This window comes from Oreochromis niloticus, linkage group LG11 (assembly GCF_001858045.2).
Source record: "Oreochromis niloticus isolate F11D_XX linkage group LG11, O_niloticus_UMD_NMBU, whole genome shotgun sequence".
NCBI classification, from domain to species: Eukaryota; Metazoa; Chordata; class Actinopteri; order Cichliformes; family Cichlidae; genus Oreochromis; species Oreochromis niloticus.
Window position 1 is genome coordinate 20,284,029 of NC_031976.2, and position 27,583 is coordinate 20,311,611.

General features: G+C 41.4%; 2 protein-coding genes across 7 annotated transcripts in view; one reads left to right on the top strand and one right to left on the bottom strand.

Annotated features, from left to right (window-relative positions):
- The first annotated feature begins 316 nt into the window (after positions 1–316).
- Positions 317–17,691, top strand: LOC100701298 (acyl-CoA-binding protein homolog). Of its 4 annotated transcripts, XM_019364499.2 has the most exons (18): positions 317–512; positions 1,282–1,399; positions 1,495–1,557; positions 9,982–10,106; positions 10,218–10,399; positions 10,498–10,622; positions 10,735–10,843; positions 12,739–12,832; positions 12,947–13,072; positions 13,182–13,283; positions 13,414–13,497; positions 13,586–13,693; positions 15,079–15,209; positions 15,295–15,418; positions 15,508–15,586; positions 15,962–16,055; positions 16,272–16,391; positions 16,682–17,691. In XM_019364499.2, exons 1-18 carry the CDS (start codon positions 501–503, stop codon positions 16,800–16,802), a joined length of 1,917 nt encoding a protein of 638 aa, XP_019220044.1. In that variant the 5' UTR covers positions 317–500; the 3' UTR covers positions 16,803–17,691. The 4 variants fall into 4 exon arrangements, with proteins under 4 accessions (XP_019220044.1, XP_019220043.1, XP_019220042.1 ...); XM_019364497.2 differs by lacking the exons at positions 317–512; positions 1,282–1,399; positions 1,495–1,557 and adding exons at positions 5,167–5,488; positions 6,045–6,169; XM_019364496.2 differs by lacking the exons at positions 317–512; positions 1,282–1,399; positions 1,495–1,557 and adding exons at positions 5,168–5,444; positions 6,045–6,169.
- Positions 17,692–17,817: 126 nt separating this feature from the next.
- The window catches only part of abcb4 (ATP-binding cassette, sub-family B (MDR/TAP), member 4), a 58,608-nt gene continuing 48,842 nt past the window's right edge, over positions 17,818–27,583 (bottom strand). The window contains exons 13-28 of one of the 3 annotated variants that reach the window (XM_019364494.2): positions 27,130–27,333; positions 26,877–27,047; positions 26,565–26,726; positions 26,293–26,469; positions 26,000–26,146; positions 25,810–25,914; positions 25,482–25,559; positions 25,246–25,329; positions 24,965–25,168; positions 24,763–24,863; positions 24,538–24,678; positions 22,508–22,664; positions 22,225–22,422; positions 21,451–21,657; positions 19,091–19,237; positions 18,390–18,789 (exon numbers count right to left, since the gene is read on the bottom strand). In XM_019364494.2, the coding sequence (XP_019220039.1) occupies positions 18,583–18,789; positions 19,091–19,237; positions 21,451–21,657; positions 22,225–22,422; positions 22,508–22,664; positions 24,538–24,678; positions 24,763–24,863; positions 24,965–25,168; positions 25,246–25,329; positions 25,482–25,559; positions 25,810–25,914; positions 26,000–26,146; positions 26,293–26,469; positions 26,565–26,726; positions 26,877–27,047; positions 27,130–27,333 (2,490 nt within the window). In that variant the 3' untranslated portion in view covers positions 18,390–18,582. Of the gene's footprint in view, positions 18,790–19,090; positions 19,238–21,450; positions 21,658–22,224; positions 22,423–22,507; positions 22,665–24,537; positions 24,679–24,762; positions 24,864–24,964; positions 25,169–25,245; positions 25,330–25,481; positions 25,560–25,809; positions 25,915–25,999; positions 26,147–26,292; positions 26,470–26,564; positions 26,727–26,876; positions 27,048–27,129; positions 27,334–27,583 lie in introns of all 3 variants that reach the window. The other 2 variants (XM_019364495.2, XM_019364493.2) reach the window with 2 other exon arrangements.

A 27,583-nucleotide genomic window follows, 5' to 3' on the forward strand; every position in this document is an offset into this window, starting at 1 on the left:
GACTCCATTAATGGTAACACTTCACACTGTACTTGTGTAACAAAAAATCAAATCTAATAATAATAATACAAAAATTTATATGTAATGAAATTAGTCAGCATTTTGGGCAGATTTTTAAAATAATATTATTGCACGGAGTTCTGTGTAGGAAGCATATTGTGGTAGAGGTTGTATTAATCCTGCTGAACTGATATGATTATATCTCCCTAAATTTATTACACTGTTGCAAATGACACGTCATAAAGTCTCAGTAGTCAGTGGACTAGGTGCCATAGTCCACTATATCTCCCCATTTTATTAAAGTCCGTGTGCGTGTGTGTGTCGCTGTGAGTGAGGGTGACAGGCAGCCAATCAGCACCTCTGCAGCTGTCTGCTCCCTCCCCTACAAGCCTCTGCTTTACTCTCAATAGTGCATCGATCAGCTGTGCTGCAATTACTGCTGCTTAAAACCCTTCAGGGCAGGACATTCATCTGCGCTCCCAGCCTTTACCTTTACCAAGATGACCCTCCAGGTAAAATCCTGCGTTTCTTTGCTCTTTTATTATTGTTATTATTATTTATTAGATGCTACATTGTCGCGATGAACCGAACAGCGCATGCCGTCTTCTGGCCGTATGCAGTCATCCATCTTTGACGGCGTGTGAAGGGTGGATGAAGGAAAGTCGTGCCTAAACGCGTTAATGCTCTCGGCTCAGTGGTCCTGATGCTGCTCTTAGAATTTAGAGATTTCCCGATGAAAATTCACTAGATTTAGAGTTTGTCTCTGTGAGAAATGAGAACATGTGGAGGTAAACTGGATCTATATACAAACATCCGCTTTTTGACCAATCGTCAGCATTCAGAGCTGGATCATTATATATTTCAGCGTCACCTCAGTAAAGAGTTAAAAGGTTTTTAGGTGTTTGTGCATATAAAAAATGGTTCCTGTGGTCTATAATTATCAGTTCTGCTGTGTCCCAGATCCTTTGAAAAGCAGATTATTTGAGTAGGCACACAGGCTCTGGTCTCATATAAAAGCCCATTGTTTATCTCCAGCTTGTGCAACAATCAGTTTCCCAGGACTGCCCCGTGCCTAGAATACCACACTCACATTTCTTATTCAGTGCTTGTAACTCATTAATATGCACACTCTCGTATTCGATGTAATTACTTTACATTCCTGCTGGACTTTATTGCAAAGAGAAGAAATCCTCCAGTCCAGTGTTTTCCCATCACAGACACACTGCTTATGTTTTCTGAAAATTTAATCGTAAACATAAAGAGTGTTCATGTCACCTGCAGGCAGAATTTGACAAGGCAGCAGATGATGTGAAGAAGGTGAAGGCCAAGCCCACAGACGAGGAGCTGCTGTTCCTGTATGCCCTTTATAAACAGGCGGTTGTTGGAGACATTAACACTGGTAGGACCCGCTACAGAGAAACTGAATCACTCCCATAAAGAGTTCACTAAGTTCAGATTTTTTCTCCTCCTCTCTGTGTGCTTTCACAACTGTAGAGAGACCGGGAATGCTGGACCTAAAAGGAAAGGCCAAGTGGGACGCCTGGGAGTCGAGGAAAGGTAACGAGTTAGGAAAGCTTGTGATTGTTAAATTTGTCCATGAGAACTAAACACTTTAACTGAAGGTGCTGGAAAAGTGATTTATTAGCAGGTTATAGATCATACAAGGATATATGAGACAGATATTTTTTCCCAAGTTCACAGCTGGAACAGTTTTTGGTATTTTTCTGTACTAAATAAGGTAAAAGAACTGGTTCTTTTACACTACGAGCCACACACACACATTTACACTTCACTGGATGCAAGGATGCATGCAGACTGGTGGGGCTCCACCTCCTGGTTGCCTGCAGAGTAGCCTATTTAGTACTCAAAACCTGCTGAGTCCACAGGTGTAAATCATGAGAATGAATTTCGTAAAACATGTTTGTGGAGCATGAGCTCAACTCCGAACATGGAGGAATCTGCTCCAAATTAGGTGTGTTCAGTGTCAAATAAGACTCACAGGAGGTAACTTTTAGGAAATTAGAAGTTAGTCATTGTCAAAATATCCAAATATTTTCACCACTTAGTTTCATCCAACATCACAGGAACTTTTTAATTTTACTCGCATATTCATTGATTTTTTTAAATTTATTTTTTAAAGTAAAATTACCCTCAAAAAATGTTGAGTTAAGGCATTTGCAGGTCAACTCCATGATTCAGCTGCACACGAGCTGTTTCTGCAAGTCTGTGTTTAGTGTTGAGTACTTGAGAAAAAGGTGACTACACGCAGATTTTGTTGTAATAGGTTCATTTTTAGTGACATCACACTTGTGCAAAGAGTCAAAGGGTGGTGTTGAGCACCACTCATTTCTTTGTATTTTGCTTCCAATGACTCAGACAATGTAAATGATCTTGAGCAATAGCTCTCCGGGCTTTCTGAAGGTCTTTCAAAGTTTGCCTTTGGACATTGTTTGCTCCTTTAGCTAATTTTCAGTCCAGTCCTTGTACCTGACTATTTTCAGAGGAACTGTTTTATTTGTTAAGCCATTTAACACTGAATCATTCAAGGAATAAATAGTAACCTAACTCGAGCTAATGAACGAGAGCTTCGTCTACACATAACAGACAACTGATCAAAGTACCATTTTTAATCGTTATCTTTAGGCCCTTTGTTACTAGCAGCCTGTTGCACAAACACATCATTTGTTCACATGTCTTTTGCTGAAGCTATGAAAAAGGCCAAAGATAACACAGTTTGACAGGAATAATTTCATATTTTTACACCAACAACGTCATTCCCCAAAAAACTAATCTGTGACCTAATCTGGCAACAATGATCCCAAAAACACTGCACAAATATACATACAGATTTTTAAAAATCCAGTGTTTTAAAGTTTTATATCTTTACTTAAATGGTAAATGACCTGTATTTGTATAGCGCTTTACTTAATCCCTAAGGACCCCAAAGCGCTTTACACTACATTCAGTCATTCACACACTGGTGATGGCAAGCTAAATTGTAGCTACAGCTGCCCTGGGGCGCACTGACAGAGGCGAGGCTGCTGGACACTGGCGCCACCGGGCCCTCTGACTACCACCAGTAGGCAGTGGGTGAAGTGTCTTGCCCAAGGACACAACGACCGAGACTGTACGAGCCGGGGCTCAAACCGGCAACCTTCCGATTACAAGACGAACTGCCAACTCTTGAGCTACTATCGCCCACGTTACCATAACAAAAACACAACCCAGATGCCAGCTTCCATGGTGGTGATTTATCGGAACCTGTTGAGCTCATTAAAGGAAGCGTTCTGTGCTGCCAGGGGAAATACTTTTTTTTTTTTTTTAGATTTATTACCAATAAAAAGACCTGATCTTTTCTAAGCATCTTCATCATGAGAATTTCTCCCATAGTTTAACCAGCTTTTCAGTGCTATGGGTGAAAGGCTCTCTAAGCATGTATACTAATAGGAGAAAACTCCTTTAAGACATTATTATTTAAGTCCAAATCACTCGTAATTTGAACTCTTTCAGGAATGTCCAAGGAGGACGCCATGTCGGCCTACATCGCAAAGGCTAAAGAAGTCATCAGCAAGTACGGGGTGTGAGACGTCCATGAACTGAAGAGGCAGCAGCGATGAAAACAGACTACTAATTCAAACTACTAAATCAAAGCTGCTCTTTACTTAAAAGAGCAGCTTTGCTTCCAGAGGCAATAATTCTGCACAATAATGTGATTTTTAAAAAAATGTCTTTCTATCCTGATTTTTTAAATTACATAGCTCAAATGATTTATGCATTTTAATGATATCTATGCAGTCTTTAACATATTAATCTTTCTATATGTACTGCATACTGGACTTAGATTTGTAGCTTGAATCAAAACAGGACAATTTAAATGTTGGCAAATGCGAACAAACACGTTTTGAAGATTAAACCTTTTTCTGCACTGTTTCCTTTCTTTCATTTGTGCTTGTTTTTATTGAGAGGTTGATTTTTCTTTGCCATCGCTTTAAATGTTGGCATCAGTTACGTCCCTCTTATGTTAATGCATAAGAGATGCTTGCCAGTTAAGGATTGATAAACGGTGATGAACAAAATGAGAAAAAAAAACCTGCATAAAATCTTTACATGGAGAAAGGATTTTAGGTTTTATTCCTCATCACTTGTGTTAAAGTCGTGAAGAGGCCCGACTGTGGTCAGTGCAAACGATTACGGGAAGTTTTGATTGACATACAGTTATTAATACTTAAAAGAGTTGTCTTAGCTGGAACTAAACTTCGATCCAAACATGGAATAGAATACCAACACCGGCTTTGGTGCAAACCTAAGTGGACAAAAGGTGCACTGGAGAGGCAACACCACAGTTCATGGTTTTGAAGGTGGTGGACACAGATGGTTGCTCTCTCCTCATCCTCCTTACTGGTTTCTCTCTAGTTTTTGTTTTGCTGGTGTCCTGACCGCTGCCGGCATCTTTTTTGGAAATGTTTTAAAATATGTCAACATAACAGCATCACACAGTTGCTGCAGATTTCCATGATGTAAATCTCCCACTGTACCACATCCCAAAAGTGCTCTCTCGTGTTAAGATCTGCTGACTGTGGAGGCCGTTTGGGTACAGTGAACTCATTGTTACGTTCAAGAAACCAGCTTGAGATTATTTTAGTTTTGTGACACAGTCCATTATCCTGCTGGATCCATGCTTTCATGTTGTTTCATTAGACCAGCCAATGTTTTTCCAGTCATCTGTTGTCTAATTTTGGTGAGCCTGTGCAGACTGTAAACTATGTTTCCTCAGTTTCTTGTTCATAGCTGACAGGAGCGGCATCTCGTTTGGTCTTCTGCAGCTGAAGCTCATCTGCTTTTAGAGATGCTCTTCTGCATACTGTTGTTATTTCAGTTACAGTAGAGATGGCTGTGTTGGAAAATCCCAGTAGATCTGCATTTCCTGAAACACTGAGACCAGCCCATCTGGGATCAACAACCACACCACATTCAAAATCGCTTAAATCACCTTTCCCCCCTTCATTCTGATGCTCGCTTTGAACTCCAGCAGCTCCTTTTGATCACGTCAACGTACCTAAATGCTTTGAGGTGCAGTGTGATTGGCTGATTAGATAAACAGGTGTACCTAATAAAGTATCCGGTGAGTGGTGTGGTTTCATGTAATTTTCAGGCCTAATCTTTCTAAAGTTTTAGGTCGTTGCCACACACTGCCTGCCTGACCTCACCCTTCAAAGCCTCTTTATTATTTCACTCACAAGTAATTCAAGCCAGGGCAACTGCCCGCGCATGCGCAGTGAGCTGTTCCGGGCTGGCTTGAGTCTATGGTTTAGTGGGGTAAAGGTGAAGGGCTGCAGCTGCAGTCCAGCACAACAACTGAACGGCTGCTACACCGGCTTATACAAGAAACCAAACCCGCACAAGTTCACAACATTTCCGCTGAAAGCCTACAGAGCCCGCGGCAGGTGAGCAACGGGAGCTAACGGTCCAGGTTTACAGTGTAGCTAAAGTAAGCTAACGAGCTGCTCCTCAACTATTGTTTGCTTTCGCACTCGACATTAATCCCGACAGGGGCGAGACGAGCGAGTGCACCTTATCAGCTCAGTGTTACCCGGTTATTAAGTGTTTATTGTAAACAGTTTGGTCGTTTGCACTAACAGGTCTCTGCCCGAGTACGGAGAGGTAGGAGTTTAATAGTTTTAATGGGGTGCTGATAGCTGAGCTCAGAATTTACTGAGCCTTGTTCAGAAACATGTTAAAGCTGTCAGATGTATGAGCTGTCACTGTGACACAGTATGCAACTGCTCGTGTTTGAGACTGAATCACAGTGCAATGTGTTCAAAGCAAAACCAGTCATGATCACAGGGTCTTCAAAGGGTTTATAGTGCTGTTATTTTTTAGTATTAAACAAATATATAACTGCTTTTAAATGTATCCGGTAAAAACAAAGAGTAATTAGTGTTATCAAGGTTTGTCTATTATATAAGTCCCCACCCTGGTATATCAGTGATATAAAGCGTGGAAAGGCTCTGCTTCATGTCACTGTAATGTTTCTTTTGTGACAGGAGGTAAGAAATGGCAAATCAGCTGTCTCAGTCTCTGCCGGAGCAGACCTTTCAGTACCAAAACAGTCTGCCACCCCTGCCTGTCCCCTCACTGCAGAGCAGCCTTTCTAAGTACCTGGATGCAGGTAGGATGTCTGCTGTCATCAAGTTAGTCAGTTTCCAGGCTTTTGTAAATATTTGTCATGTGACCTTTCAGTTGTCCGTATATCGTATCTGTTTGAAACTTATCTGTGTCATAGGTGGAGTCTGTGGTTTTCTATTAACTAGATGCAGGCGTTAGTGATTCTAGTCTGTGATTCCAGACACACGGTTTCTTTTTCAAAACAACATAAAATAAGATGTTAAATAAGTAAATAAATAAATGCTGACAATTGAGAATTTAATTCAATGGGAAGAACACAAATTATTAACCAAAAGGTGTAGGCTGAAGCTTAAATAATCCTACGCTTTTTACATTTCGTTTCACTAAAACAAACACCAAAGATGATACAATATTAGGACTAAACACTGAACTGGAACAAAAACAGTCATACTGTACCCCAGTTTTATATTTGTTTACTGCCTGATTTTTGAGCATTTTTAATTTACATAGTGAAAAATCTTTTTTGAAGTTAGTTTTTTCATTTTTTCTTGCTCCAATTAAAAAAAAAATTTAAATAAAATTTAAGGTAAGGTTAGTTAGTTTAAGGTTACTAATTTTAAGGCATCGAGTTTAATATTCTGCGAATATTCTGCTGTTTTTTTCTTAATAATCAATTTATAACTCTTCTATAGCATATAAACTGGATTAGTGTTGGTTGTGTATACGTTTGTGCAAACCTCCACACAGTAGATCATATATTTACCTACTAGGATCAATATAGCATGTGTGTTAATTTTCTTATTTAAAATGTCTTGTTTTATATATTTTTTGCAATAGTTTGTTTTTAGCTCATTTATGTGAGCCTTCCAGCATAATTTACAGTCAAACTGTTGGTTTCATACACTCATTTAAATTAAACTTTTAATTTGTGCACCCCTGAGCCTCTGACAATGACTGCAAATGCTAAACAGTTATGGCAAAATCTCTGTGAATCAAAGCTGAAGCTGTGCACTTCAGTTACATCTTCATTGCTTAATTTGAAATCCACTGTCGTGGTGTGCACAATTGTGTCATTTTCTAAAAGATTAAGGATTTAACTGTAGCAGGAAGCAGGTGTTATCAGATATATGTGTGAATGTTTTAGAACAAGTTTATATGCACTCAAACCATTAGAAACACCTATAAACACATATATGAATATTTTCTGTATCCATCCATCCACCCAACCATTTTCCATGTTCTGTATCTGGGTGACGGGGGCTGCAGTCTAAGCAGTGAGGCAGCCAGACCTCCCCTCTCCCCCGACACCTCCTCCAGCTCATCTGGATGTTCCCAAGCCAACTGAGAGAAATAATCTCTCCAGCATGTCCTGGATCTGCCCTGGGGTCTCCCTTCTAGTGGGACATTTGCAAAACACTTCACCAAGGAGTCACAGGAGGTATGCTGGTCAGATACCTCAGCTACAACCTCAGTTGACTGGAGCAGCAGTCGAGTCCCTATCTGTTTTGACTTCTGCTTGGGAGTGATAAAGAAGCGGGTCTGGTTTTTCCAACAAAAGTCCCTCCAGGTGTGAGAGCTGGTGGAAGAAGACGTTTTCCAAGTGTGGAGCAATTCCTCTTCAGTAATAACAATGTTCGGTCCCTTTACTCGGCGCTGTTTAGCATAGTTTGTTTCGTCCTTATTCATTGTTACAATACTACGGTACAGCCGACTTACTAACTAGACCATTTCTATCCCCTAAGTTATAAGCATCCATGAATATTTGGATAACAGTAGGGACTTTATTTGGACACGGACCTTTAATTTTTTTGGGGAAAAGTAATCACAAAGCTGCAAATATCTGTAAAAATCATGTTTTTCCAACTTATGTTTCTGACTCCGCAAATGCCACCCCTTGGCAATTAAAGATATAGATGTAATACTCCAGTAAACCCACTGTCTGCATCTTATGTCTTGTAATGGTGGCTTAAAATCAGGATCATAAGCAGGCCACCTTAATAATTTGATCTCTTTTTGCAGTTCATAATGATTGGTCACTTTCACTCACGCTTAAAAGAAAAATATCACCCACTGACTTACTGTTTTTGGTATTTCACCTTCTTTTTCTATCCAGCCAAGTATTCATTATGTTGGTATCTTCAGTGGAGATAATTCTGTTGTCCAGGGTTGATCCAAATATTGATAGTATCGATACCAACGCTGGTACTGGTAACAGGTCAATGATAGCATGATTGTTGTGCATTATCTTGTTGTTGTGGAAAGTAAAAATCATTGATTTACTGGTCATTAAAATGTGTCCAGAATTTGCAAATTGATGTTGATTCATGTCATAAATCATGACATGCTGCACTCCGCAACATAAGCTGCCTTTATGGGATAATTATAGCTTATTAATTATGGATCACTTGATATTGGATCGATATTAAAATTACACTAGTACTCTGAGCTCCTCATGACTGAAGCCACCCTTCAGAAAAAGCTCATTTCCACCTCTTGTATGTGCGATCTCATTCTTTCGGTCACTACACAGAGCTCGCTTTGCTGTCTTTGGTCTCCATCTCTATGCTGGTCGTGAGGAGGATTAGAAGGACTTCCATTAATAGAAGTGGAAATTCTACAAAGTGGCCACATTTTGTTCTCGTTACTCTCTCAACCAGCTGTGTAATGTGATCATCAGCCTGAGCTTTACCCAGCAGTCAGCACGTAAGCAACGCAGTCAAACAGCTGGATTTAGGTTAGGTGTGTTTGGGGTTGATTGCCCTGCTTTTTACCTTTAACATCGGTCAGAATTTCACATTTCTGCCGATAACTCTAACCATAATTTTTCACCTTATTTTCTCAGGGTGGTCCTACCTAATGAGAACCAGTTTCATCACAGCATTTTAAACTTTTTGGAAACTTTAAACCATTTTACATCACGAGCCACATACAGCTCACTTTGATCTTACGTGGGCCAGACCTGTCCGTGTAAAGAAGTTTAACTGCACATTTAATTCCTGAGACAAAGAAGAGCAATTTCAGTAGTATCTGTTAGTTTTTCTACATTATGTAGAAATGCTGCTGTAGTAAATGAATGAAATCTGTCAGCAGGACTGGGCTTAAATTTAAGCTGTAAATGATATTTTTTCAGAAAGCTATAATTTAATTACTTTGGTATAGCATGAACGCCCATGGGGTATTTCTTTATCAGTAGGAAAGCTGTAAAACTTGTGAAAATACCACTGAAGGTCCAAACTTTTATGTCCTCCTTCACATTTTCCTAAGCCATCCAGTGGGCTAGATTGGAGTCTTTGCCCTGCCAGTTCTGGCCCCCGAGCCTTATGTTTGACACCCCTGCTTTAAACAATGTTAAAATGTTTCAGACTGACTGTATGAAAGTAATGATGAGTCTTCAGTTTCTCTTTCATGACCAGTTTGTCTAATAACATTGATTGAAAGAGTAACTTGATTGTTTCTTTTTTCCCTCCCTGCTGTCACCAAGTGATTTGATTGTTGTGATTTGGCGCTATATAAATACAGTTGAATTAAATTGAATAGGACTTTTTCTTTGTACCAAAGGCTAAAGAAATCATTCAGTAAGCTAACTTTATTAGTGTGAATGAAAAACAAAGCACTCTAGCTTTGTTGGCACATCTCTGTCTCTGCATCATTTCATGTGTTTCATTTGTATATTTTCTGCTCATTCTGCTGTAAAGTAAAAAACAAACCAAAACAAAGAATCCTTTGAATAAACAGGTGCGATCAGACTTGTTGTTTTTGAAAGCAGTTACTACATCAAAACAAAATGACCAGAAGCTGGCGCCCTTGTTTAACAGAGGGACTAACCTTCCATGTTTTCACTTTATTGTGCTTCAGTTCGTCCGTTCGCCTCTGAGAAAGACTTGAAAGCTACGGAGGAGACTGTGAGGAAATTCCAAGCGGGTGTTGGCCAGGAGCTGCACAAGAAACTCCTCCAGAGAGCCAAGACAAAGAAGAACTGGGTGTGTGTTTGAGCTATGAAAGCCTTGTTTTTGTCTTTAGCATCTCCTCTTTAGTTACAAGTGTGATGCAGTTGACTGTTTTGGGATGTTTTTGTTTGCTTTGTCCTCCAGCTGGAAGAATGGTGGTTGGACACGGCGTATCTGGAGGTGCGCATCCCCTCTCAGCTCAATGTGAACTTTGGTGGCCCAGCACCCTACCTGGAGCACTGCTGGCCACCTGCAGAGGGAACTTACCTGCAGAGGGCCAGTATTATCACATGGCACACACTGCAGTACTGGAACCTGCTTCGCACGTAAGATGGGCACACTCGCATGTATGAAAGCTGTGTTTTAGGATGTGTTGCTCTGTCTTTTTTACATTTAAATCTTTCCCCATCACTGCTTATTTTAGAGAGAGGCTGGCTCCTCAGAAAGCAGGGAAAACGCCGTTGGACATGGACCAGTTCAGAATGCTCTTCTGCACCTGTAAAGTACCTGGAGTGAAGAAAGACACCATTCGAAACTACTTCAAGACAGGTAAAATAAACTCTGCTCTTATCTTTGCCGCAAACTTACCTGCGGCACTTTGACCCTTTTTCTCTGCTTGCTTGTCACCCTTGTGTAACGTGCATGCTGTGCTGTGTCACAGAGCGTGAGGGTCCGTGCCCCTCCCATTTGGTAGTGATGTGCCGGGGGAGGATATTCACATTTGATGCACTTTGTGATGGAGAAATCCTCACTCCTCCAGAAATTCTCAGGTAAAGATTAAACGCACTTGAGAGTAAAACCCAATTAGAAACGTCGCATCCAGACTAAACAGACTGAAGACCTTTACACAGTGAGCGCAGCCAAAAAGCGACATGATTCTGAATGTCTCAGATTCAAACTTGTTGTGTAGCGTATATACAGAGAGAAAGTGTTGTGTTTTTAGATGTTTCAGGATGTCAGGGGGTCAATTTTATCTCAGAGCCAGAGCAGCATCTAGCTTTGTCTGAGATAAAATAGTATTATTGCACTATGCGTACTTTCAGCTTTGAACTGTGAGCACAGTGTTCTGATTGGTCAGATCTGTGTATTCACATGTAAAACATCTGAAAAATCAAGTTTGGTTCAAAATGAAAAGCCATATTAAGAATTAGTGAATCCAAAAAATATTTTTTATGCACAAAATATTTGCTCATATTTTACACATCTGGCATGTGTAAGCCTTAACAGAACCAGCAGCAAAAGAAAGGGGACATAACTCTTTCTTTAGGAAAGATTTAATAAAATAATAACAATATTATAAAGCTTGTTGACGAGTACTCCACTACCTAGCCCAAAGAGCTCTCTGCATTAGCTGAGGAGCAGGGAGGGTGTGGTCACATTTGGATAACATGGCATTTTGCTTCTGTTTCTTTGCATCCCTCCTACAGAGAGTTGCAAAGATGGAGGAAATATTTTAGCAGAAGTATTTATGACACTCTGTATTTATGTAGAAGTAAACAAGTAGCACTACTAAAGAAAAGCGCCTCGTCATCAGAAAGTTCCTACTGTTTTTTTGTTTGTTTGTTTGTTTTTTTACCACGACTTCAGGGTGCAGTAAAAAAAAAAAATATATATATATCACACGAAACCTGAAATTATGCTACCAATTTGCCTTCTTCATATGCATACAGATTTAAAGCATAGTGTAGTTGTACAATGTGTCCACTAGGGGGGTTGTTTCACATGCATAAACATATAAAACATATAAAACCACTGTGATGTCACCCACAGTTTTGGACTTTAGCGCTGTGTTGGTTTTTCGACTCAGAGGTTATAGTACGGATGCTAAGGGCTAGTATTGGACTAACCTAAAATGAGGCACAGACTTCTTGGATGATCAGTATCGTACAGCGAGCAGTAATATTAGTTAGAGAATCTATTTAAAATGTTTCAAAAAAAGAAGAAAAATTCAGTTTTTTCCATTTGATTATATAGTACCAGTTCACCCCAACGTTTGACTTAAGGTGCTTTTATATTGAAATAAGTCTCAACTATCAGTTGATGCCGTTTGAGCAAGCACTTGGCAACAGTGGTGACCTCCAGCAGAACCAGGCGAGCTGAAAAACTTAGCCCCTTTAGTCACACGCAGCAGACTAGTGCTTGTTTGGATGAACCAATCAGCTTTCTTGATGCGTTGGTCAGCGCAACATGTTGGTGAGATCAGTTAGGGGTGTATACCATTTCCTTTCTGCTTCAGTTTCAAGAAGATCCCCAGTATGCAGGAGGTTCATTTCATTTCATTTAGGTTGAAGTCTGTTTACGTTTCGTGTCGTTTGGCGTTTTTCAGGTTACATAAAACATACAGAAGTCTAAAATATTTATTTTTGTCTGTTTTACATATTAAAGTGTTTTATTTTTTGTTATTTACACCTTTAATCTAACAGAGTGCTTTAACATGAGCTGCTTGAGTCTTGTGGAGTTTCATTCAGTACCACCCGTGCAGCAGAAACCACCGTCATTACTGCTAGCTACAGTTAACAAGCTCATCATTATGGGCTCAGCTCACTCATCGCCTAATCCATCCATTCATTTTCTTCCGCTTCCAGATGTCTTGTATAATTTGGTTAAAGCTGCAGAGTGAAGAGCAAACAAGGCTGATGCAACATGTGTTTGTTTACCTTTTCAGGCAGCTGAGCTATGTGAAGGAGCGCTGTGACTCAGAGCCAGAGGGAGACTGCGTGGCCGCGCTCACCTCAGAGGAGAGGACTCGCTGGGCGAAGGTAGGGGCGCTCATGTTTGGAGGATTTAAAAAAAATGTGAATATAGTTTGTGAAGAAGGTCTTATGTTACTGTGGCGTATCTCATGATTAGCGCTTTGTTTACTTCTACTGCAGGCCAGAGAGCATCTAATAAGCATCGATCCACACAATAACACCATCCTGGAGACCATCCAGAGCAGCTTGTTCGTCATTTCTCTGGATGAAGTGAAACCCTACTCTACCCCAGAGAACTACTCAAATGTACGGACTGCACAGATCTAAAATATGACTCGCTATTTAAATCATGAGAAAGAGTTCTGTCTGATTTGTTTATTTATTTTCTTTCCAAATTTTGTACTTTTGAGTTCAGATGACCGCAGAAGCTCTCACAGGCAACCCCACCATCCGCTGGGGTGACAAATCGTACAACTCAATCGTGTTTTCAGACGGCACGTTCGGATCCAATTGTGATGTGAGTGTGCTTGTTCGTACAAAGCTGCGCTTAGATTCAGGATGATCGCACTCATTAATTTGTCAGTGAAACATGCAGTCCAACCAAAATCAGCTGTTTTAATACCTTAAAAACTCGACTTGTTTTGCAGCATGCGCCGTATGATGCTATGGTGCTGGTGTCTATGTGCTGGTATTTGGACCAACAGCTCAGAGCTACAGAGGGCAAATGGAAGGTAAACAACTGATGGTGCACATTGTGTCAAACATTTCCTGACTATTCTTTTCATTTTTCTGACACACATGCATGTCTGGGATTTTCAGGGCTCAGAGGCAGTCAGACCAGTGTCCTTCCCCGAGGAGCTGGTGTTCACTGTGGATAAAAAAGTCATCGACGATATCAGTCATGCCAAAAAGCAACACATCAAGTCGGTGAGCTATCGTTAATCCCAAATGAAACCTCAGAAAACCCCTGATGACACTGAATAGGCTGACTTGAATAGGCAGAATAGACACGTTTCCATGAACTTGCTGGAAAAAACATAATTCTGTCAAGGAAAGATGTGAAAACACATTTACAGAAACCTAATAGAATAGAATAGCATAGAAAAGCCACTTTATGGTCATTCAGAACTTATATCACAGCAAAAATTCAGTGCTTTTACTCGCCATCAGACTGCACAACATGAATCTAACATAAAATAAATAAATATAAATCTAAAGATATGAAATATAAAAAAAAGGATCTAGAATATAGTCATGTAAGAATATAATAAAATTTTATCTTTATATATGGATAAAATATTATTAGGGAGTTTCAACACCTAAAACCCCACACGGAGATGACGGTTATAACAACAGTCATCAGTAACTTTCTCTTTTAAGCTAGGCTTTCTGCTCTGAGTGCGCTCACATAAAAAAAAGGGAATTTTCACACGTCATGTGACTTGTCTTTCAACCCACACAAAATGATCCCTTTGAGAACCGCCCGCTGCAATCAGATACATTATCAGAGGATGGTAATAAAAGGGTAAAAAAAATACAGTAAGATGCAACAGTTGCAGATTAATGCTGGTGAAAATCCTTAATCAAAAAATGTCTAAGTTTCAGTTTGTTTTAATGCTCCTGGTGCTGTTTAATGCTGTTTATTTGTGACATGACAGCTACAGATAAGAGATGTGAAACTTGCTGTTTGCTGTAGATCAAAGTGAAATGAATTTTATTGATTGAACAGCTTTTCATGTTGTGTGTTCTCTGTTCTTAGCCGCAGATTAGAGTCAAGTGTGATAACCTTTATACATTTCAGTGATTGTCTTAAAGTCAGGTTTCAGCGACAGTGTGATGCACAGTTTGAACTGCTGTGTCTTTACAGCAGGGTGTAATTCTTGATGTTATTAAGGTACAGTTTACCAAGCTGCACATATAAAAACCTGAGAAAACACACGCACACAGGACACTCCTCTGAACAGCCTAATAATACGACAGTGGATGTTGTTGAGCTGTTCCTGCTGTGGTGAAACTACAATCCTCCATAGATTAACTCCAAACACTGAATCTGTGATGCAAGGTTAGGATTGAAATTTGAAAAAATTCACATTCGAAATGGTTGTGCAGCCTTGTTTCCACTGATTTTCTTTTCCTGCAGAAGAAAATCTGATTGAGTTAAACTCCATGTGGCTGAACAATGAAAACATATTAGAAGCACAGCAGCAGAAACATAAGATAGGAAATTGATTATTTGCAGGCGTCCTCAGTCATGCTGATGTTTGCTGTGTGGTCCAGAGCATCTAACCATTGGTTCTCTCTCGGTTTTCCAGGCACAGGACCTCCAGGTTGTGTGTTACGCTTTCACAGCATTTGGTAAATCCACCATCAAACAGAATAAGCTCCATCCAGACACTTTTGTTCAGCTGGCGATGCAGCTGGCCTACTACAGACTGCACAAGAAGTAAGCTGTGGTTAAGCACACACTTTTATTATCATTAGTATCAGTGACATCTGTGGCCCTGAAGGTGTCTTCTTTCCTCTTACAGGCCAGGAAGTTGTTATGAGACGGCAATGACGCGCAAGTTTTATCATGGCAGGACTGAGACGATGCGCCCCTGCACCCAGGAGGCCGTGAATTGGTGTAAAACCATGACGGACCCCACATGCAATGTGAGTGTGTGACAGTATTTGGGAAAATCACAGAAGAGCAGGCGAGAGAAGAAGCAATCTCATATTCGACCTAAACCTTTTCCTCTCAGGATGGCGTCAGGAGGAAGGCCATGCTGCAAGCCTTCAGTAGACACAACGACCTGATGGCTGACGCACAGGAAGGACAAGGTTAGTTCACTTTGTGATTCCTGCTTCGTGCTCCTGACTACACTTGGCCCTGTAGGGTGAAGTGTCCCATTTTAGTCTCAGATTTGAGGTGCAGCTACAAGCAGTGTGCAGAATAGAGGTGTAGGGCCAAAGTATCATCAATAAAACAATGACTTTGATCACTGGTAGTTTTGTGTCTGTCATTAAACTTGTTGGCTTAATTTTTGTTTGTCTGATTGAGCAAAATGGAGCTGCTACAAAATCGGTTAGCCCGTCTGCTTCCCTATTTAGGACTTGCTGGCTGAGCCAAGGCTGCTGACATCACAAAGAACCATATTTGTAGTCTCTTTGAGTTTTTATGCCCTACTTCATGCGGTCGTGTGATATTGTTGTCAGGTTTTGACAGGCATCTTCTGGGGCTGTATCTTATTGCCAAGGAGGAGGGACTTCCAACCCCAGAATTATTTATGGATCCCCTTTACGCAAAGAGGTACGCCACCCAGAGCTGATTTATCGCATGAAAGCAGTAAATTAAATGTCTGATCTACTAGTTTATAATATAAGATCTATTGGAAACTGTTTAAATAAATATTAAATCCCAGAATGTTACAGTGCAGTATCCAGAAATCTGCTTCTCCAGAGTAGCTGCTGCAGAGCAAAGCCAGTGCATCAGGTTTCTGTCTGTGACTGTTGTTTGTGTCTGCAGTGGCGGTGGGGGTAACTTCGTGCTGTCGTCCAGTCTGGTGGGCTACACTACAGTTCTGGGGGCTGTGGCTCCCATGGTGCACCATGGCTACGGCTTCTTTTACCGCATCAGGGATGACAGGTGAGCAAATGAAATGCGCTTTCACTGACCTGAAAACCTGTGGGTGGGTTTTTGGTGAACCTGTGCTGCATATGTGAGATTTGCCAGTTCTGTAGAATTTATAAAAAGCAAGCTAAAGATGTATACACTTACTGGACACTTTATTAGGTACTCTTTGCAAATAATGTGTTGCACCCAGGTTTACCTGCAGAACTGTCTTAATTCTTCATGACAGACTCAACAAAGTGCTGGAAAAATTCCTCTGAGATTTTCAATAGCTGTATTCAGATCTCCGCTCCTCTTCCTTCTAGGATTGTGATCTCCATGTCAGCGTGGAAATCCTGCCATGAGACGGATGCTCCATCACTGTTCAATAGCTTCAGTAGCTGCCTGCATGAGATGCTCCAGTTAGCCACCACTTCTCAGCTATAAACCTACTTAGGCAGGGAAACAGGACAATTTAGATGTCCATGTTGTACCACAGAGAGCCTGTTTTAAATATCAATGCACTTGTAGTTGTTCTACTCAATGGTGACAGCTAGATCAGCACGAATCAATGCAAAAGGTGCAGAATCTGTACCTCGTATTTTTTTTTAATGTAAACGTAAATTACTCAAGATTATATGTAGTTATTAACATTGTGTAAACTGTTCTTTTGGGTGTGTACTGCTCTTTTTTCCTTCCTGATTCAACGCTCGTTTTTATTTTGACTGTTTAGTTTGAAATCCTGACAGTATTATTCCACATTTTAAGATAAAATGTAAACCGCTAAGTGGCTAACGACTCCTGTTTGCCTTAGTTTTCACTGTGGAAAAACCCTTTGCCAGTAATCGTAGGAAAGAGCTGTTAGGCTTGAACTGAAGCTGAGTAAAGTTAAACACTACTGAATTGTAACACTGTGTGGAAGCTCGTTTCTGAAGCTTTTGCAGAGTTAATTCAACATTTCTACTTCACTCTAAAACAACCTGAAATTTGTACTAATGGATGCTTCTACTGACTATTGTGGACAAATATTTGATCGTCTTGTCAAAACAGTGCCTACAGATAAAGGAAATGCACTTGAATACCACAAGAGGACGTGAATGTACCCCATCACATGAAGTGCACACACTGGGCTAATTTAAACTCATTAAAAGAGAGAAGTAGGCACGACTTGTGCAAGTTTGTTAAAGCCAAGGTTTGACTTCCAGTTTCCCAGTACCGATTCAGTCTACACATTATGCAACTTTGTTTTTATTTTCATGTCCAAATGTTGGGGACGGTGTTTACTTTGGGTTTCAAAGAGTGGCTGACGTAAAAATCTGTTGAAACACTTTCTACATTTGGAGCCTCACACCAACGTGATTATTGCTTTGATGAGGTGAAATTTCACTGTGATTGTACCAATTTGAGGGAAGCTGTAGTCAAATTTTCTAGTCAAATTTTCTGAGAATAAAGTTCGAAGATGTCCACACTTGCTTTAACCTTTATTTGAATATAAAACATTAACAGTTACAAAGCAGCACATCCTCTAAAAAATAGAAACAAAATTACATTTTAAGTGAATTCCACAGAAATTTTGCAAATGAAAATTAACATTTGCGCAGCATTTCCCAGGCTTTAACTGCTCAGGCACTTTGGTCCTCCAACTCAATCCAAGATGCTGAACTGAGTCATAACTTACAGTACAAATATTAAAGATTTTGCCCAAAACTATTCCAGACAGTGATGATCCCATCGTCAGAGGCATAAAACCCACAGTGCATAGACAAACGAACAAAGAGGACTGGTCATTGCATTTACTTGTTTAGCCCGTTTAAAAAGAAAAAGAATGCAGCCATTTTTAATTCCAGTGTTCTCCCTACAAGTCAAAATATCTACCTCAAAGGTGACTTTTCCTACTTGCACAAAAAGGCTCTTTAAAAGCCAAATCTACTGCTTAGCTAAGCAGGAAAAGCACACATCATTAATCAACTTGTATCCACCAACAGTGAGTACGCAAAAAAAAAAAAAAAAAAAAAAAAAAAATCAGTTTTACCGTTTACACCTGCACCCCACACATGTCAAAAATCTCTTGTGGGAAGGACATGCAAAAGTGACGGCCAATCAGAATTCAGACTTTATACATTTAGGTTTAAGCCACAGGAGCGACTGTCTGAAGCTGCATGGGAGGAGTGATGATCCAAGGCACCAGTGTATAATCCAGAACTCTAAAGATTATGGACACTATGGGTTATTCGTCACCGTGTCCCATCTGTCTGTTGACAAGCATGTGGTAGACCCCCTTCTTTGCCAGCAGCTGCTGATGCGTCCCCTGCTCCACCACGACTCCTCCCTGGAATACAGCAATGCGGTCTGCGTTCTGGATGGTGGACAGACGGTGGGCCACGATGATGCACGTCCTGCCCTTGCTGGCCTGGTCCAGAGCCTCCTGCACCACCTACAGAGAGAGCATGGCCTCATAAGAGCTCCTACAATGAATGTTTTCAGCACTGATGATGGTTTCAATTTAAACCAGAGCTGTCATCTTTATCAACATGGCTACTTTCCTGTATTCCTCCCATCCTCAAGTTTAATGTGAACTCTCTCAGCCCAACATTTCCGCCAGTCTGAGTTTGTTCCCATTTTCTTGCATGTGGATTTTAGCTGCAGCAGTAGTTTGTATGAGCTGGTGACTTTGCTCACCATTTACTTAATCTCCCTGACAAGCATTACAGGTGAAAATGGAAAGATGTGCTCACCTTCTCGCTCTCAGTGTCCAGTGCAGAAGTGGCCTCATCCAGTAGCAGCAGTTTGGGGTTGCGGAGGATGGCTCGGGCTATGGCTATTCGCTGCTTCTGACCACCTGACAGCTGTGTCCCCTTATCACCTGCCTGCGTGTCATATTTCTGCTCATGGAGAAAGAAAGAAAGGGGAAAAAAACAAAACAAAAAACAAAAACCACACAATGAGGGGGCATAGTTGTGTTACTATAGATGGTCAAAACAAACCATGGATCCAATCACTCCTCACAGCTGACAAATTTCTTAAAGTGTACTTTGAGGTTTAATAATAAATGCTACATTTATTGCCAAGTTATTAAAATGCTGGCAGGAAATCATTTTCACATGCACAATAACACATTCATCTTCAGCTGGCCTCCTGCATGATTACCATTCAGATCGGTTGACTGATTATAAGGCTTAATGATACAAGGCCTCCAGTAATCAGTACAGATTCCTCTGGTGTCTTGAATGGGAGAGGAGGTAAACCACTTCACTGGGATTGTCAGGTGGTCACTGTCCTCAGTGTTACATTGATTTTATGCCCATGACACCTCCTAATGTGCCCCCTTTTATTACCCCTTAACGTCCCAGCCTAGCTGTACTCCTGTCTCTTGATCCACAACCAGCTGCTGCTTCGTTCAGCACCCTCAGTGACTTGACTGCTCGTTGAAAGGCCTGCCCTCACACCCCCACTCTCTGTAGGAGCCTAGTTGTAGATTTAGCAATAAACCCTTTACACCCAACCTCCACAGGATCCACCTTGCTACACCAATTGTGTTCTGTCTGAGCTGCCATTTCCATCCCAGTTATGCTTTTCAACCTGCAGGTTGAAAAATAAAGCGCCACCAAGTTTGTTTATCACAGCAGTAAAAACACTGATCAAAGGTTTTACAACAGAGGTTTTTCACAAAGGCCTCTTTAGGAGACTTGCATTGTTGCTGTAATTACTTTTGCACACCATTTCACAATTTTTCGTTTTAGCTGACTAACGGTCCCCTTTACAGCATCTCCATCTGACCTATGAAGCCTTATCTTTACAACATCTTAAAGAAACCTGTGGGCAATCACACCAACCTTTCATCTACAGCTTTATCATGACAAAATATTTCAGGTCCACGAGAGTGGAATAAATGTTACTAAACCCAACCTTGTTCATCTTGGGGGTTAATGTAGTTGAGCAGAAACAGAAAGGCACGAGACCCTTACAAAAAGATGGAGCTCTATTCAATGCCAAATAACAACAGTTGCCTCAAATCACTTCATATTGTAAGGTAAAGACCCTACAATAATACAATACAGGGCTGAAAGAATTACTCAATGATGACTCGATACTGACAGCAAACCCAACAGTTTGTATAGTGCTTTTTGATTAGTGCTTTATACTTTTAAACTAATATTTTAAGATTTTAAATTGGTGGCAAGATCCCAGAACCCTTAAAAACCACAGACCAGCATCTAGTCTACAGTTCATCAGCAAAATGCTTTGAAACCACCACATTACTATCAAGTTTCAGTCTGCCTCCTGACCAGAGACTTTAAAGTGTCAGCACTGACCAGTTAACTGCCTGTCAAATACAAGCAGCAAATTCAACATTTTAAAGGACGTAAAAAGCAAAAGAAATGCCATCTGAGCTTTCTGGATGATGAGCCTTAAACACTGTATCGAAGAAATTTCAGAAGTTTCAAAGTTAAATTGATCTTCGTTTGTTTCTAATGTGAAACCATTACATCAAAAACCAGCAGTACTGGGAGAGCATAAAACAACAAAAAACAAACTTGCAGTGTATAGTTAGCTCTCCAGGCAATAAATCATCAATTCATGATTTCTTGTAGTCATCTATTATCTTATCTGCAGCAGTGTTGCCTCTTACGGTTACATTTTTTTAATCTTCTTTAGATGTTTATCATTATTTTATCATCATGTGATATGATAAAAATCTCTGGAGTAGGTGACACTCAGAGATCATTTTATAGCAGCCATCAAGTGTCAGTGTGCACAGCCTGAAACAGAAAAAGCATAAAGTTGAGACTCGTTCTAAGGCTTTAGGTTTTGAGGGCAACACCAAGACATCCTGGCTGTATTGAACTTCCCTCACAGTAAAACCCTGTGATAGCTGGGCAGAGGGAGCTCTAGGCAGATTTGTGAAGCATTAAAAACAAAGCTGGACATCAGATTCCACCTTTGGTTAGATTCAGTGTTTCAGCCTCCTTTCTTGCTGTAATCCTGACTCTGCTTTTTTTGACCACCTCTTTATCCACCCAGTCTGTTTTATTGACGCTGGATTTGACCCTTATCTTTACATGGAATGTTCTATAAAATAGTATAATGACATTACCAGTGGCAAACCCTCTATGAAGTTGTGAATGTTGGCTGCTTTGGCCGCTGCCTCTATCTCGTCCATGCTGACTTTGCGGCTGTTGTCTCCATAGGCAATGTTTTCAGCCAAAGAGCAGTCGAACAGCACGGGCTCCTGGGAGACGATGCCTATCTGGGACCTCAACCAGTGAATGTTCAAGTTTTTGGCATCAGATTTGTCCAACACCTGAAGGAGAAAGAGTAGCACAAATAGGCTCAGGCAGTGGTGCACGCTTGTCTTTTTTACCACCTGGACTGAGCATTCATTTGATATTTGCAACATCGTTTTCATCACCAAGCCCTGAAGGAAATGTCTGATTTGTTAATGGATAAAAGCTTGTTTAGCTGAAGAACTTCTTACTTAAAGTTAACTCTGATCATTGGTTTTACATCAATTCTGAATTGATGTAGAAATTCAGTTATTGACTTATTTTGCCAGAATTTTTTTTTTTTTTTTTTTTTTTTTTTTTTTTAGTGACAAACACAAACGTACTAGAAAACCTGCAATGGTGCACATGGTGTTTAAAAACGCCATGTGACAACAGGACACGAGACAACAGGCACAGTATTCATTTCCCTCTCAACCAGATAAATGTTTATGCAGTAATCCAGATAAGAGCACCCGTTACATGGACTTCATAACAGCAGAGTACTGGAAAGCACTGGGCAGCTAATCATTACCCAACTGTCAGTAGGTGAAGAGGCATCAGTGTGAGGTAGTGCACAGAGCGTGGGCGTGCAGTTGTTTTCTCACCACTTTCCCATCCAGCGGGTCATAGAACCTCTCCAGCAGCTGGATGGTGGTGCTCTTCCCACAGCCGCTGCTTCCCACCAAGGCCAGAGTCTCTCCCTTCTTCACACTCAGATTCAGCCCTTGCAGGATGGGTACATCAGGACGTGAAGGATAATTAAACTTGACCCTCTCAAAGGTCACATTACCATCAAATTGGTCCTGGAAGAAGAGAAAGAGTTAGATATGTGGTAAAATATCACTTTTCTAAAGCCATGTTTGGTGCGCGGGGCTTTGCGTCATGTACCGGACAGTCTCCGTCCTTTGACAGATTATCAATGGCAGGCTCCTTGTTTAACAGCATCATGATGTGGGCAGCAGACAGTTTGGCCTTCGCGTAGTTTGGAGCGAAGGAGTTGACTTGACCGACGGCCATGGCACCGAACAGAACGGCTGAAATCACACTGGGAGAGGAAAGTTAAACACATTAGCTTCGCTGTCAGTGGGGTGTGAAACAGGATTACATAAGGCTAAGCTAACACGAACCTACGACATCTGTGTGCCCAGCATGTTTGTAATTACTGATAATCTTAAAGATGAGTTTGCGCTGCTCGGTCCCGCCGATAATGATGAACCGACTGACGAGTTTATGCCTACAGCTGTAGTCAGAAGTTTGCATTTACTCATCGTGGGCATTAATTTAATGGTAATTTTGAGGCCTTTAATGTTGCGTCACCACTTTGCCAAGAACTGGAAGAAGACCCAAACAGTCAGTCTGAGATGAGAGGGACCTGGTTAAGGTGTTCAAGAACAACCCAGGAACCACAAAGTCTGAAGCCTGCCATGAACTGGAAACTGCTGGAACACCAGCACCACTGTCCACAGTTAGGTGTGTTTTACATCATTATTGACTGAGAGGGCGCCAAAGCCTCTGCTCAAAAGTCAATACCTTTGAGCTCGACTGAAAATGGCAGACGCCCATGTGGACAAGCAAATGTCTCCTGGAGAAAAGTTTTCTGGTCAGACGAGAGAAGAATGAGCCGTTTACCCACCACAACAAAACTTTGGAAGCGTAAAGTTGAGGCTTTCAAACCCAAAAACAATATATTAGCACTGAACCAGTGTGGTGGTGGTACCATCATGCTCTGTTCTGTCAGTGACAGTATTAATACTGCATTAATTGGCTGGACTAATGAATAAGCAGAACCACCTCCACATTCAACTCCACCTCAAATCAACAACTATATGGTTGACCAGGGCAATAATGCCAAACACAGATTAAAACTGGTTTAGAATGGATAAAGCAGGCTAACATTAAGTTTATGACACGACTGTCCCAAAGCACAAACCTCAGTCCTATTGAAAACTTGGGTTATTTTTGCTTTCCTGGCACAAACCTGAATTTAAGCAAACTAAAATGGGCTCTACCAATCCTGCCAAGGAGTGATTAAACGATGCCAGAGGCTCGTTTATGGTTACCAAAGGGGTCTGGTTGAAGTGCAACTTTCTAAGGCACATTTAACCAAACTTTAGTGAGGTTGTTTGTATATACTGGAGCCTGTGTGGATCCAAAATTCACTTTACTACAGTAATGCTGTACAATCATTCCATCCTGGAGAGTGGGAAAAACAAAAAAGCTCAGAGACAATAAATCAATAGAAGTTAAAATAATTATACTCATGCCCACGATGAGTGGATGTGAACTTTTGTCCACAACTGTAAATACAATAAATGAAGGTCTAGGTGTGTTAAAATGACTTCAAATTTGATTTGTGGATCTGTCGCACCAACAAATGTACAAAAGTCATTTTCAACATCACTGAAACATTTACAAAAACAAAAAACCCCAAGAAATCAGGAAGGGGGCATGTGCCTGAAATTTCCTATAAACTAGTATCCAAACTGATATTTTAAAGATGCTAGCGCTTCGTCTTCCTTACTTCAAAGCAAGGCAGCCTCAGTTGGGTGCATAGTGTTCATTAAGAGGTAATGAGTTAATATTTTCTTCTTTTATGGACTCTGAGGCTTTGGTTTGCCATGAACTTTGGACTTCCCAGTTTATGCAACACAATATAAATGAAAGCAGTGGCTCCTCCCAGCAAAAGAGAGTCTGATCTATTACCACAAGTATCTGTCACAGTGTACATTTGAAAGCCACCCCAACCCCCCCACGCTGAGGCTCTTCATGTGCTTCTGACTAAGATGATTATTAACAGCCACATGAACAGGTTCTGTCCATCAGAAATGCTTTGTTTGGATGTTACCCGCCATGCAAACTGTCAGGTCTGTTTGTTAATCTCCTCATGAAGATACAAGCCAATGTCTCAGTTCACTCACAGGAAGACACCTTCGACACTCATCCTTCCAGCTATAACGAGCCAAGCACCAAAACGGAAACAGGCCGCATATGCGAAATAGATCATCGCCTGGGAAAAGGAGAAGGTGAGGCCGTAGATGTGTGCCATTTTCTTTGAGTTTCTGTAAAAACACGAGAAAGGTGGCATCAGAACTTAAAGAGCGTATAATTGAGCAATCAGGTCCCTGTGGTACAAATTATCCTACTTGTAGGGCACGTCGAGGTTCTCCTGATACAAAGCTTCAAACTTTTCCTCTCTTGTGAGGCAGACCACGGTGCGGATGTTCTCGATGGCCTCTGTGGCAATCTGCAGAGACCCAATGCAAATATCTCATGAGTTCAGAGTTTCAGACTGAGCCGTGAGGAATTTGTACTTTCACTCTGGCACATCTCGCACCCAATCCTCACCTTTCCAGCCTTCTCCAGCTCCTTCTTGTCTTCAGCAGCGTGTCCGGCAAGCATTTTCATCTCAATGGCTCCAGCCACTGCAATGATGGGCACCAGAGACAGGAGCAGCAGAGTCAGCTCCCAGCCGTACACAAAACCCAAGATCAAACCGGTGCCCATGTTGGCGAAGTTCTGAGCGAGCGTGGCCATACGCACGCCTGCGGCCTAAATGGATGATTTGACACTTTAGTGTGAGCCTTTGGCAACCTTTGGCCAGCTGTTGGGCTGTTGTTCAAGCTTACCCCCTGCACTTGGGCTGCATCTGTGGCCAGTCTCGTAGTGAGCGCACCAACACTGTTTTTGGGTTGGTCAAACCAGCCCAGATCCTGCAAAGGAGATTTGAAAGAAGCACCGAAGGACCTGACCAGCTTTCATTATGGCTGCCATGTAGATAATTGGTTCACTTTAGCCACCAAAAGAAATTTATTTTTCAACAACATCCTCCCTGCACTCTCATTTGACATTGTCACTTACATACCTGCCTCATCATGGACTTAAAGGCCCCCAGTCTCAGCTTCAAGGTGAGGACCTCTCCAGATTTACCAAAACAGAAACCCTGTTTAAAAAACAAAAAAACAACCCCCCATGACATTAGCACACGTGTCACATCATCCGCATGCGTTTATACTGCAACACCAGCATCCTTTAAACTTGTGTGCACTCTCCTAAAATTTGACAGGGACCTGTGTGACCATTTCCCTTTCATTTTTAACCTTTTTATTTATTACTTACTAGCAGGATATAACAGAGTTTACCAAGTTTACCACAAACCCCCTTCCATCAACTGCATGTGTGTGTTTGCATACCTGTAGAAACATGGTGACAAAGGAAACCGCTCCAATAGCAGCAAACATGAGGGAAAAGAAAACTGATCTTTGTCTGACAACGTCTTGGTCCGGTTCTATAAACACCTGAGGGGAGATAAAAAGATCAAGCTTTCTACAGTTGCTGAAAACACCTCCATTCAACACGAACATGTTATAAAGAGCAACCTACATTGATGATCTTTGAGAAGACGACGGCAAACGCAGGCTGCATTGCACCATTGATAATGGCACAAAGGGTCCCCAACAGAATGTATGGCAGCTCTGAAGTGTTCAGAGCCATCACTTTGAGGAACGACACAGGGGGAACGTCTTCATCCTGTAGACAGGAGGAAAGATTAAAAAGGCATCTAACTCAAGTGATGAATGAATGGTGTGTATAAGCAGATTCTCAGCATGAAAATGATCCCAAACACATTTACTTCACATTCCTTTATTGATAGAAGGATTTAGGTGTTTGCTCACCTCCAAGTTATCACCAGTCAACTTTTCCTTTTCCTCTTTGTCTCCTTCTGAAGCTTTAAAGGATGCGCCTTTTGTGCTCTTCCTCTTGAAGAGAGAAGACTCAGACAACGACCTGATTCCTGGGCTTCTCTCATCTGCAGACTGCTCATGCTCCTCCTCCGCATTTTTCTGAAATGTCTTCAGGAGGAAAACCACAAATGCAAAACAAACAAATAAAGACTGGGTGCTATTGAAGTTCCCATCTGCTAAAACTGCCTGTGTGCAAAAATTACCTGCATGGAGACCAGCGTTTGGTAGACTCCCCTTCCTTCCATCAGCTCGCTGTGAGTTCCCACCTCTACAACCTTGCCATCTCTGAAGCCGGCAATAACATCAGCATTTCTGATTGTTGAAAGGCGGTGAGCCACGATTAGTGTAGTTCGACCCAACCGGACCTGCACACGGGCGAGTTTGCAAGTCAAATCAAGTCAGATCGAACGGATTGCTCCTCTGGACATGAGTTAACATTTCTGCTCTGTCTTTATTTTTATTTTTTTTTTTTACAGTGGCCTTGAAACGAGAATAAAGTAACCGTTGATCCGTACCTTATCAAGCGCCGCCTGCACGATGGTCTCACTCTCAGCATCGAGCGCAGATGTGGCTTCATCCAACAGGAGGATTTTGGGGTTGCGGACTAAAGCTCGGGCGATGGCGATCCTCTGCTTTTGTCCTCCGCTCATCTGAGTCCCCCGATCTCCCACCAGAGTCTCAAACTTCTGCTCAACACAGAGAGTCCAATGATTAGCAAGTGGTGATCAATCATTTACAGGGACAGAGGAATTGTAAGTGTTGCCCTACATCGGGTAGCTTCATAATGAAGTCATAAGCATTTGCTTCCTTGGCAGCTTGTACGATCTCCTCCTGCGTCACATCGGTTCGGCCATATCGGATGTTCTCTGTGATGGTGGTGGCAAAGAGGATGGGCTCCTGGCTCACCACCCCGATCATCTCCCTCAGGTGACGGACGTTAAGAGAACGAAGATCGTGACCGTCAACAAACACCTACATGGACACACACGACACTCAGTTTACACCGTTGTGTAGATTCGCTGTTTCCATTTACTGGTTTATGCGGAGCCCTTTATACACAGAAGCAAACAAACCAGTTTACTGTATTTACAGTGGCTTGCAAAAGTATTCGGCCCCCTTGAACTTTCCCACATTTTGTCACATTACAGCCACAAACATGAATCAATGTTATTGGAATTCCAGGTGAAAGACCAATACAAAGTGGTGTACACGTGAGAAGTGG

Excerpts from the sequence above, each read along its gene's own strand:
- LOC100701298 (XM_019364499.2), top strand. Across the intron at positions 13,498-13,585 it reads CTACAGAGGGCAAATGGAAG|GGCTCAGAGGCAGTCAGACC; the intron begins GTAAACAACTGA and ends TGGGATTTTCAG. Across the intron at positions 16,056-16,271 it reads GATCCCCTTTACGCAAAGAG|TGGCGGTGGGGGTAACTTCG; the intron begins GTACGCCACCCA and ends TTGTGTCTGCAG.